Here is an 11,772-nt window from a genome sequence, read left to right as displayed (position 1 = left end):
TGCGACCTTGTTTTTTTTTTTTTTTTCTTTTTTTTTTTCTTTTTTTTTTTTTTTGCTCTGTGGCTGTGGCTGTGGCTCTTGGCTAGTTATGCTCGGGAGCTGTATACACAGGAGATATCTTGGGTTATCGAATTTCGTACTTGGTGGGGTGGCTGTTGGTAAAAGGAGAGGGGGGGAAGGGGAGGGTCTTTGGTGAATAAACTGTAGCAGGGAATATGTCTCATCATGTGGTACTAGGTATATCTTCGCAGACTATCCAGGATAGGGCAATTGACCTAGTAAGTATATACAAGTTTTCTCTAGTGACTATCTAAAAATTCATAACATGATAACCACTACCAGCCATGTGATTGAGTTATGTATAATGAATGCATGGATATTAGGTTCCCGATAGATAATTAGTAGGTAGTAGGTAGTAGGTGGTAAGTAGATCTACACCCCAATAGCCTAGATCCCACCACCAAGCAAATAGCCAACATACACAGACAACCAGACAACCCACCACCCTAGAAAAACAACCGCAGGATCCCACAGAAACAGATATGATGACCCCCATCATGCAATTTTCAAGCAGACATACATGCATAACACATTACATAGTACTCACTCACTCACTGACCCACTGACTGCCTCAATCAGTCAGTCACTCGCCAGCCTAGACTAGCAAGCATCTCATCACTGATGCAGATGCATCCGTCCGTCTGTCCATCCATTCATCTGTAACACCGAGGGAAACCGTACTAGCGATGTAGAAATCCAAAGAAACCCGCCGTGTACGGAGGATAATCAGACCAGACCAGATCAGACCAGACCAAGCCAAGCCAAGCCAAGCCAAACCAAGCACGTCCATCTCATCTCGTCTCATCAGGTCAGGTCCGATCAGATCCAGCAATTCATCCCCAACAGCCAAGCAAGCAAGCAAGCAGGAATCAAGTCATATTTACAAACAAATACAAGCACCACAACCAGTCCAAACCCCAGCTCAAGAATCATCCTAAATCCCCACGCCCCCCTCCCCCCCCGCCCCAGCCCCCTCATTCTGCTGACTACTCGACCCGCGCCGATGAAACGGATGATGCGGATGAAACCCCGAGAAATGAAACACCTTGCGCACGGCACTCGCCACGCCGGACCTGCGTTTCGACTCCGGCGACGACGGCGGTTTCGCGTCCCCCGCCCCCGCAGCCGTAGCAGCCTGGAATTGGTCCTCGGGCTTCCTCGGCACGGTGGCATCGTCCTGGAGTACGAGGTTGGTGTTGGCGGGTTTGGGGGGCCATTGGCCGTCGGCTTTCCAGCCTTGGACCATCGCCTTGGTGACGTCGGCGAGGTTGATGGGTACGGTGGGCGTCAGGCCCTGCACGACCACTTTGCTGTAGATCGAGGGGAACATGGCGGGGGTGATGGACGCGCGGATGGGGTTCGTGTTGGAGATGAGGGATGGGGCCACGGGGATGAGGGGCTCTTCGGTGTATTGGTGCGGGGGGTGGTGGTGGTGGTGGTGGGTTCGGGTTCGGTGATCATGGTGTCGGTTGAGGGGGAAGAGGCATGATGGGCTGGAGGTGCGGGGGGTGGTTGTTCGGCCGCGGTGGAGGGTTCCTCGCCGTGAGAGGCGGGGTGTTGTAGTTGTTGTTGTTGCTGTTGTTGTTGCTGCTGCTGGTCATCGGCGATGCTGAGCGAGGCTTCTGTGCGGAGGGCGAGATCGGTTTGCGAATTGAACGAGGAGGCGGAGAGGGGGGGACTGGCAGCCGGGATGGAAGCGCTCTGGCGTTGGAGACCCTGATCGTGGTTGTCCGAGGATGAGGCCTGAGCCTGTTTGGCCAATTTCCTGGCGCGGATCTCGTCTTTCGTGAGGGCGCCGGTCCAGGCATCGCGACGCTCGACCCAGGTGCGCAGGCCCCCGTTCCAGCGCATCTCGTCCTCCATCTGCCGGCGACGCTTGCGCCGTCGCTCGGAGTCGTCGCCCAGCGGGGTTGCGAGCGGACTGGACAGATCTGATGCATCGTAGCCCGGGTGTGGCTGGCTGGTCGCGCCAATGGCGGGCGATGCCTGCGGTTCCAGCTCGGAGCCGGAACTGTCGTATTCGCGCAGTCGCCATTCCAGCACCTCTTGGTCGGGCGTCTCGGGCGATGCGACGGACGGCGTGCCTGCGTCGGGGGACTGCTCGAAGGCCCAGTCGTTGCGGACGACTTCGCGGACATAGCGCTTGGCTTCTCGGATGGCGGCGTCGCGGGACTCGGTCATGGTGGAGATGTGGTGCGGTACGGTTGGTGGGGAGGGGTATTTCGACTATTTCGTCGCGTGAGGGGATCGGAGAGGATGGCTGTTGGCTAGAGGAACCGGAAGAGGCCTCGGGGAGGAAACACGAGGCAATGTCAAAGAGAACAGAAAACGAGGGGAGGGTGGCAGGGGGGGTGAAGAGAGTGAAGAGAGAGGAAGTGAGGGAGAGAAGAAAGAGAGAGCGGAAAAGAGAGAGAAGGTTGGCAGATCCAAGGGGCTGGCGGTTTCGTCGATGTCATCCATCATCGCCCTCGCGGGAAAAAGTACGACGCCCGCTTGGGCCCAGCGTTGCATCCTGCCCGTGCCTCGATCGACGCGCGCTGACCCACATGTGGTCTGCTACATATCTGACGGTGGAAAATTGTATATGGGTGTTGGTACATTGAGGTTCGTGTCGCTAATAGTATACAAGTCCAGCCAGTGCCTGCCATCCTTCCCAGCCCCAACCAACCCGCTCCGGCCCTACAAACGGAAAACAAATTCTGATCTATGTAACACCCAAACCGTGCGATTCTATAGATTATTCGAATACAGGTCTACCCGGTCTCTTCATGTGCGCACGCGCGCCGCATCGACGGCATTCGCCGACTCGTCCACGCCCGCCGGCGTGAACCCCCAGCCGGCACTCTTCTTGCGCCGGCCCTTGCGGTCGCCGTACTGCTCGTCGAACTTGCGGATCGCGGACAGGGACGACATGTCCTCGCTGATGGAGGCGCTGATCTCCTCCATTCCGCGCTCGAAGTGCTGCTGGGTCAGTGTGCGTCGGGCAGGATACTGGTACGGCTCCTCGCCCTTGTGCTGTGCGGCCAACGCGTTCTCCTCCCGAACGCACGCAAGAGCGGCCGCTACGGACAGGTTCTTCAGGTCGGAACCGGAGTACAGAGGTGTGCGGCGTGCCAATTCGGCCAGGTCGACCGAGGCATCCAGAGTCTCCTCTTTCAGGTGGATCTTCAGGATGGCCAGGCGATCTTGCTCGGTGGGAAGGTCCACAACCAGTCGCCTGGGGAGACGTCGGAGAACCGCATCGTCCAGATCAAACGGCCGGTTCGTCGCGACCATGATGAAGGCCGACATGTCGTTCATGCCGTCCCATTCCCGCAGGAACTGGTTGATGAGCTCGCGGTGAGACGTGCGGCTGCTGGCTCCGGTGCGGGAGCAGAAGATGGCATCGGCCTCGTCGATGAACACGATACAGGGGCTGAGCTTCTTGGCCAGCGTGAAGATGGCCTTGACGTTCTTCTCTCCCTCTCCAACATACATATCGTAGACCTCGGACCCGCTGACCTCAAGGACCGTCGCGCCGCTCTCGCGGGCCACGGCTTTCGCGAGGAGCGTCTTACCCGTACCGGGGGGCCCGTAAAGCAACAGGCCAGGGATCTTGTCCGTCGCCAGGACACCGTAGGTGAACGCCTCGGGGCGGATTAAAGAAAGAGAAGTAAGGGTCTTCAATGCGTCGATGGTTTCGGGAGGGACGTGCACGTCCGCGAATGTGGTGCGGATGCTGTTCGCGTCGACGACTCCGTTCAAGAGCTTCTTCTCGTGTGTATTGCAAGTTTTGCGTAGAGAACTTATCAAGCGTTCCCGTTCATTGCCGGGCTCGCTGGTCTTCGCTTTAGGCGTCTTTTCCTGCATCCAGTCGTCCTTGATCCGCTCGGTCTTCTGCATCATCTCCATCCCTCGTTGAATGTGCTCGAATCCAAACGGTTCATCCGACTTGATAGAGCCAAGGGCAAGAGTTGTAGCCCAGTGGACCTGGCTGTAAGGCCAGTAGCGTTCCTCAAGTCCGCTATTTTTAACGAGAGTCGAGTCCAAGGGCCAGGCACGGTCACGGAAGATATCGTCTTTCACCGCCGAGGGGTGTTCAGTGAGCCGTGTCCGCAACAGATCTTGGATGTGGCGAAGGTTGATGTCGAGGGTTCGCTTCTTCCGGTCTTCGGTGAATGTGGTTTCTGCCGCTTCGGCCTTCATGGCGGGAGTGATGACCAGCATCTGTGAGAATTGATCATCGAAGGCGTTCTGGATGAGCCTGGAGGCATCCGAATCCAGAGGGGCCTCCTGTGCGGAAGTACCAACGAACAAGACCCGGGATCCGTTCTTCCTCTTCTCATCGATAGCTTTCTGTAGTAGTTTGATGAATTTGGGGCCTTCCCGAGTGCTTTGGATGTCGCCGTAATCTTGGACCTGAATGATGACATCCCGCCGAGGGATAGGGTTGCGGTCTTCTGAGAGCTCGGGGGAGGTTTCTCCGCTTTCCTCTACTACTGGTGTCGAAGGCTTTGATGGTTTGCTGGACAGGGAAAGGATTTCGCGCAGTAGCCGAAGCCGCCTATCTTCTGTTTGGTCAACGGCACCATGCGATGAAGAGCCAGCCGCGCTGTCCACCGGAACATTAAACGAGGCCACCAATGACTTTAGGCCTAGTAGATTGGGCAGAGAGGTTCCACCGGAGCTTGGAGGACTCTCAATAGCAACGAATTTGGGGGATTGAAAGCCCGATCGGAACCCGCGCGGCATCTCAACGACATCGTCATCGGGCTCCTCTTGGGCGCCGTCCTCTTGCCAGGCATCCGAGATAGACGGCCGGTATACCTCATAGCTGAGCGATCGGATGGCCGACGTCGTACCGACATCCGCCAAGTCCTGTTCACTGCACAGCTGGGCAATGTCCTGCGCATTCAGTGTCACCAGATCCGCACCCAGCTCCTGAGCCAGCCTCTTCACCACCGCATCCAAAAATAGAATGCCATCGACGCCCGGGTATTGAAGGACAAGGTGTGACTTGCGCGCGGAGGGCTCTTTGGCGTACTTCATCGGCGGGAGTCGCAGTCCTGCCCGCGCGGACGCACAAAGCTCCTCCCACAGCGCTTCGGTCAAAGCATACCGCTGCTCTAGAACGCTGGCTCCATCCGAGGGTGGTGGTGTTTCGTTTCCATTGCCGCCTTGACCCTGTTGTTCGGCTGCTTCGTGTTCTTGTTGAGCTTCGGACGACCGTATCTGCACGTGTTGTAATGATTCGGCGTGGCCCGTTGCTTTCCCATCGTTGACAATCCGGTTTCGCTCGCGAAACCAGTCCGGAATAGTCGCCACCGGAGCAGAACGCTCTGGCGTCGCCCGTCTGTGTCTTCCTATCCTCCGGACCGCCGAACCGTAAGGACTCGAATCCTTCCTCCCAGATCGCTCTATCGGAGGCGCCGTGACGGACGCATCGCCGCTTGACGGGGCGGAGTCGGTGTTGTGGGTGGGGATAGCACCGGAGATGCTTTCCGTGGTGATATCCCGGGAATCATGAGGATCGGAGGGGGTTGAGGTTAGCCATGCTCGCGAGAGATGGAATCGACGGGATTGCGAGAGAACCGCGGCGGGATACCGGCGATGCGCGACGAAACGGCAGGGTCGAGCGAGGGACCAAAGGAACCGGCCTTGGTGCATTGACGGATACATCCAGGGCAGATGATGCCGCCGGAACTGGGATATGAAATTACGGCCGATGCTGCAGGGTAGGCGGGTGGCTCGTCTGCATCAGGTTGCGTGTCAACGAGGTCAAGGAAGGCTTTGATCTTGCCCTTCGTCGGCCCCGTTTGTCAGCGGCCAGGGTGATGTCACGTGATGAGATGGTGGCTGCAAACCCGGCGGTAGAGGCAAAAATAAGCTTGTTTCCAGTGGAATCCAAGACAGGATTTACGAACGAGGTCGCTGATGAGTGACTGTCAAGATCTACAATGTGTTCTTGTTTACTAGGTAGATGGAGATACTACGGACATTGCCATGTCCAAACTACAGCATACTGCAAAATAGAGTAAAATCACTGATGACATATCGTCTATTCATGGTCTCGAGTATCTAATCTGCACAAAATACCCGCCCCTCGGCAGGGAAGATGATCGACAGCGAGGAACAGCCTGATGCAACCAGCACCCAACCTGACGGCCAATCACCCCTCCGCCCACCGATTATCGATCAATCGATCTCTCAGACGATCGGAGTGCTAGGTAGATCTGCTTTGGGAATTGTTAGCCAATGCCCACACATACATATCATGCAGCAAGAAGCGTAATGTGAAGTTTCTCAGATAAGATATACTGGCAAGTAGCAGACCGACCGGGAATGGAAGGTCCGAATAGTCTCCTCATGGACGATTCAGAGGATTAAGAAGTAAAAAGGGTTTTATCATCTTCGAAACGAGGGGGGGGGTGATGGAGCAACAGCAGGGACTAAACTAACCTTGTGAGATGGCTTGAGCCTCGCAGGATAACCTGATGCGTTAGTTTGAGTGGTGTGATACATGTATCAACCAGACTGCAGACAGAGACTGCGGACGGGACTGAAAATGACTGATCAGGTCCCGATCCACGGCTGGCGACACAGGAACCACATTAGAGTCCTGAAGGAAAAAACCTTTGCCCTCGAAATCTCTTCCGGGGGGGGGATGAAGAGGGAAGAAGTGGGAAGAACGAGCAACCGCGACGGAAAATATATGGACGCCCGCCCGCAACAACGATGGGCCGAGGACGCCACGTGACCACACCAGGCTCCAAGCGGGCTAGTGAGGAGGACGCGGTGGGCGGCCATCGGCGACCGGCCACTCGCTCAGAGGGAAAAGAAAAGCCTCAGAGCAGGATCTCGCCATGAGTGACTGACTGACTCTCTCCCCTTCCTGTTCCTCTCTCCATCTACTCCCTCCCCCCCCCCGACCCTAATCTTTCCTCCCCTCAACCCTCCCCTTCCTCCCCACCCCTCCTCTCTCCCCCCCTCCCTCTCTCTCCCCTTAAACTCTTGGGCTTGTGGTTGTGTTGTGTGTGTGTGCGTGTGTGGTGTGCGCGCTCTTGGGTATCTTCTGTCCCGCGAGTCTCGGACCAGCACGCCCCCCGTTCGTTATCGAGCGATTGAACTGGCGATCGCGACAGGTGCCCGTCTGTCTTTTCGTTGGCCCCTAGCCCCTCCACACCTCCGTCCTCTTCCTCCCATATTCCTTCCCTCTCCCTCTCCGTCCCTGCCAACTCCCCCGTCGCCCTCCGCCCGTTCCCGTTGAACATTGGAGGCGAAGCCGTTCTCCCTCCGATCCGGTGGGCACAGGTGATTTGGCCGGTCCGATCCATGCTCCAGATCTCGTGTGGTCCTGGATGATACCGACCGCCGCAGCAAATCGCCCCGTCAGCTGCTGCGTCTTGGCCTCCGCTCCGGCACTAAAAGCGGCCTGTTGTGCCTCCACGTCAAGCGCGCTCATCGAGTTCGACGCCCGCCCTCTGCTGTCTTCTCTCTCCCAACCCCCCTACCCCCGGCTGTTGACGGTCTTTAAAATTTCTTTCCCTCTCTTTCTTGGAGAGTCGTGTTTCCCTCTATCCTAATCTCGCTGCCCTGTATCCCGCCTCCTCCCTTCCCCTCTCCGACCGCTAGGAGTCCCGTTATCGGTGACTTCGTAACCACGACATGATGATGGCGCAACAGTTTCCAGTTCATCAAGGCATACCACAGCACCCGAGTCTGCCTCCAGGTCACCCAATGGCCCCCGGCCAGCACCCAAACGTCCACCCCGGGGCCGGGATGGTTCAGCAGGTGCACCCAGGAGTGTCGGCACCCGGAGGACCTCAGGTCAGTCAGGGCGGTCCGATCATGGGTGGCATGCCTCCGGGGGCAGGAACGACCGGCCCTGGTCCTGCCCAGGCCCATGCCCTCTCCCACCTGGGTCCCACCCAGGCACACATGTTCCAGCAGCCGCATTTTGCACAGAACTGTAGGTGCTTACTTTCATCCGCGCACTTGCCGGGTCGTCGCCCATCAACTGGGTGTCTCCATGGTCCACATTACGTGCTAATCCTGGCCCTTCTCTACAGTTGCGAATAACCCCCAACTTATGCAACAGCACCACAACCAACTTCTGAGGCAGCGTGCGATGCTTCATCAGCAGCATCAACAGCAGCAGCATCAACAACAGCATGGAGGGCTCCCGGTCCAGATGGCTAGTGGCGCGCCTGGCTTGAGTGCAGCCCAGCTCGCGGCGATGCAAGCGAACTCTGGAATGCGCCAGGTTAACCTGCAAATGCTACAACAACAACAACTGCCTAATGGGCAGCCGCAGAGCATTCAACAACAACAACAGCATCTCTTCATCATGCAACAAGCTCAACAGCAAGCCCAACAGGCGCATCAGGCCCAGCAGCAAGCCCAGCAGCAGGCCCAGCAGCAGGCCCAGCAGCAGGCCAACGCAGCAGGACAACCCGGTCAGCACACGCCGCAGCAGCGTGCAGCCACGCAACCCCAGAGCGTGCACGATCAGAGTGTCACCCCGCAGCCTCAACCAGGACCGCCACCACACCAGGGAAGCGCCACGCCGCAGCCGAATCCCCAACAGGTGCCCACGAGCCAGCCCCCGCAGCAACAACCCACAGCTCCTCAGCCGCAACCCACCCCCAACCCTCCCCCGCAACAGCTGCCGCAGGCTCAGCAGGCCGTCCAGCAGCAGCAAGCGCCCCAGATGCCGCAGTCACAACCTCAAACACAACAGGGCCAACACGTCCAGCAGCAGGGCCAACAACAGCCACCCATGACCGCGCAGGAGGCCCAGCTCAAAGCTCAGCAACAGCAAAACCCGGGTGCTATGATGATGCAACAACAGCAGCAGCAGCAGCAGCAACGGATGAAAATGAACGGCGCTGCGATTTTGCAACTCAACTCCTTCGCAACAGATCTGTCCAACTTTAGTGTATGTTCCGTTCGTTGATTTGGAATATATGGTCTAGCAAGCAAATGCTAACCTCTGGCAGAGCCGCTCCGAGGCACATGATCTACACTACTGGCAGTCTTTCGTGAACAAGTTTTATGCGCCTGGTGGCGTCCTACGACAGGGCACATATAACCCACAGTCTGGCTCCAAACAGTTTGAAATCGCCACACCCGCTCTCGCGCGCTATTACTTGACCCAATTTACTAGCGGGATCCGCCAGATTCAGATGATTGTTGACTCGGCACGGGACAGGGACTCACCAAACGGGGGCCATATTGTGGACAGCGGCAAGACTTCCTTTATCTATTGGTTCACGAATGACACTCAGGTATGCAATCAAGAGGCCTCTTCAATCAGACCGCCCCGACTGACCAAAGCCCAGCTTTTCACGACTGGAAGTTTGACAGCCCATTTTGATGTTAACAACAAGATTGAAATGCTGGATGTTGTGGTTAACAGTCATACCGAATACCTCCCTCGGAGCCAGTTGCAGGCGTTGGAGTTGGCCGATCAGCAGAAGCAGAGTCCCAAGGTCTCTAAGAACATGGGCAAACGAGCCCAGGCCAAGCAAGCGCAACAGCCGGCGTTCACATTGCCCGAGTCCATGGTTACTCAAAGCGGGGTTCCCACCGCCGTAATGAGCTTTCTAGAAGTGAGTTTTGCGGTGCTATCAAAGCAAGGCCACCTCTAACCGTTCTCCTCTAGGTGGCAGAGACTATTTCACAAATGCAACTCTTGTTCAATTTCTCTCACCAGTACCCCCACCTGACCCCCTCCGAGGCTCTGCGAGGGCTTGTGGCCGGGCTGCAGAACCACCAGCAGGCTTCTAATACCGCTTATATGCAAGCGCCCATGAATCAAGCCATGCAGCAGCAGATGCAGCAGCAGATGCAGCAGCAGCAGCAGGGCCAGCCCCGAGCTCCTAGCATGAACGCGCCCAACCAATTTGCATCTCCCGCGATGGCGCATCTGGGCCTTCCGGGCTCCCAAGGCTCGCCTCACCTGTCCGCCCACCCCAGTCCAGCCCAGAGCCATCTGGCGGGGCCGCCGGGCATGGTCCCTCAGGGTCAGATGCAAGGCAGCATGCCGCGGGGCACCAGTGCGAGCGCCAGCCCCAACGTCGGCAACAAACGTCGCCGTGCCAGCACCGTGAAGATGGAGAATGACGACACTGGCGGCCCCGAGGTCAACGGGAACGTTGGTCCCGCCCCCAAGGTGAAGGCCAGCCCTCGTGTTGGGGGCAAGAAACAGAAGGGTGGCGGTTAATGCCACAGTAATAATGCCGATGCATTCATGCGGTTGCGGATTTTCTTTTTCCTCTATTTCGATATCATTTCAGTCTCACTAGGCGGGGATATGGCGTACGTTCGGATACCTGTGCGAGGCTTTCCTTCTTTCTATTATTAGTACTATTTCATCTGCGGGATTATTGTTATTTCTTGAACATATCTGTCGGTTTGCTTTTTATTTCTATTTGATGTTTTATGCGAAAGATGGGTTGGTCCTGGCTGTTTGCGTCGCGTTCGGTGGTCTGACCTGGATCTCAGGTGCTGCCAGCCTCGTGTACAACTCTGGTCTTTCTTTGCTAATGTTGTCGCATCAGGCTGTATCCCAATCATGTTGCTTTCCTTGGTTTTTTTCTTTTCTTTTTTTTTCCTCCTTTGCCTCTCTCTCCATGCGCTTTTCCGAGGGATGATGTGCAGTTGAAATGTTGAAGTTGATTCCCGATAGCGTTGTCGGATTGCCTTCGATGCTGGTCCGCTGCTTTGTTTGATATCCATTTTCCATAGGCGATTGCAGTGTTTCGGCGTCGGGTCTGCTACCTGGAAATAATTGTCTTGATATGATAGTTGCGCGTCGGAAGATCACTGCATTGAGAACTTCAATTCAATTCAATTCAATTCACTTTACTTTGCTCTACTTTCCATTGACTTTGAATTCGATTGCCAGACTGGATAATTGGGATGTGATGTGATTGTATGTCGACAGACGGCAATGAAGACGTGCCTCATTGCCTCATTGCCTGATGAACTGATTGAACCGATGGCCTGATGGCCTGACCGAACCTTCCCAATCGGGCAACGGGCGGCAGTGTTTCACATTTCCCCACATTCCTTCCTCCCAAGTTCCTTGACCACCGCCTGCCTCCACCCGCCTGCAGACAAGCATCGGATAGATACGAGATGCCGTTGCCGTTGATCATCATGGATCCACCCCCGTCCGTCCCTGGTGATCGGAGCTTATCTGTCCAGTTTCCACGGTCATTCTTCCATATGCCACATAGTACTCGCGAGGCTGTTGTTAATCACGCATGTATCATTTCATGTTATTGTCAAGTGAGATTACACCTACTCTCTTGTCCCTTCCACTCCGCTGTCCCAGTGCAGGGGTAGGTGTAGGTGCAGGGGACTGCTAATTCGGATAATCGTCATCGTTCCGGGGCGTATGACTGACTGGCTCCTTGCTACCGACTCGGGAAGGGATTGGACGTCTGTATGCTTGTGGTATGTGGTGCTGATTCCTGGGAAAGTGTGGGTGGGAATTCCTTACGGTGCTGGTGGTTTGGGGTTGGGGATGGGATACATTGGGGGCTGAGATGGGGTATATATCCTGTTTTGGTGGTAAGAAAGGGGCATTCAAGGATAAGTGTTGGGGGGGGGGGTAACGCGGATTTGCCAACTGAGGCTATAGTATGAGCTAGTTCTATACAAACAGGATGGATTGCAGTTAGGTTAGGGTGATAGACGGGGACTGGCTTGAATCAAAATTCATTC

At 56.2% G+C, this 11,772-nt stretch overlaps 4 protein-coding genes across 4 annotated transcripts; 1 reads left to right on the top strand and 3 right to left on the bottom strand.

Annotated features, from left to right (window-relative positions):
• Positions 1 to 419: 419 nt before the first annotated feature.
• On the bottom strand, positions 420 to 897 carry BO70DRAFT_364361 (uncharacterized protein). The gene has a single exon (XM_025543792.1). The coding sequence runs from the start codon at positions 848 to 850 to the stop codon at positions 656 to 658; it is 195 nt and encodes a 64-aa protein (XP_025397047.1). The 5' UTR covers positions 851 to 897; the 3' UTR covers positions 420 to 655.
• A 97-nt stretch (positions 898 to 994) lies between these two features.
• BO70DRAFT_389017 (uncharacterized protein) lies at positions 995 to 2,465 on the bottom strand (the record flags this gene model as incomplete). Its single annotated transcript, XM_025546044.1, has 2 exons — positions 1,448 to 2,465; positions 995 to 1,370 (listed from the first exon to the last, which is right to left on the bottom strand). Exons 1-2 carry the CDS (start codon positions 2,239 to 2,241, stop codon positions 995 to 997), a joined length of 1,170 nt encoding a protein of 389 aa, XP_025397046.1. The 5' UTR covers positions 2,242 to 2,465.
• Positions 2,466 to 2,665: 200 nt separating this feature from the next.
• BO70DRAFT_364360 (ATP-binding protein) lies at positions 2,666 to 5,785 on the bottom strand. Its single transcript, XM_025543791.1, has one exon. The coding sequence runs from the start codon at positions 5,704 to 5,706 to the stop codon at positions 2,827 to 2,829; it is 2,880 nt and encodes a 959-aa protein (XP_025397045.1). The 5' UTR covers positions 5,707 to 5,785; the 3' UTR covers positions 2,666 to 2,826.
• Positions 5,786 to 7,704: 1,919 nt separating this feature from the next.
• Positions 7,705 to 10,264, top strand: BO70DRAFT_373004 (uncharacterized protein; the record flags this gene model as incomplete). Its single annotated transcript, XM_025544891.1, has 5 exons — positions 7,705 to 8,008; positions 8,109 to 8,977; positions 9,039 to 9,326; positions 9,381 to 9,650; positions 9,704 to 10,264. The coding sequence occupies 5 exons, from the start codon at positions 7,705 to 7,707 to the stop codon at positions 10,262 to 10,264; spliced, it is 2,292 nt and encodes a 763-aa protein (XP_025397044.1).
• Positions 10,265 to 11,772: the final 1,508 nt, after the last annotated feature.

This window comes from Aspergillus heteromorphus (assembly GCF_003184545.1).
Source record: "Aspergillus heteromorphus CBS 117.55 chromosome Unknown BO70scaffold_23, whole genome shotgun sequence".
NCBI lineage: Eukaryota > Fungi > Ascomycota > Eurotiomycetes > Eurotiales > Aspergillaceae > Aspergillus > Aspergillus heteromorphus.
Note: the sequence above shows the minus strand (reverse complement) of the source record. Positions and strands in the feature narration are given on the sequence as shown.

Excerpts from the sequence above, each read along its gene's own strand:
- BO70DRAFT_364361 (XM_025543792.1), bottom strand. The coding sequence starts at position 850 with ATGGACGTGCTTGGTTTGGCTTGGCTTGGCTTGGCTTGGTCTGGTCTG.
- BO70DRAFT_364360 (XM_025543791.1), bottom strand. The coding sequence starts at position 5,706 with ATGCACCAAGGCCGGTTCCTTTGGTCCCTCGCTCGACCCTGCCGTTTC.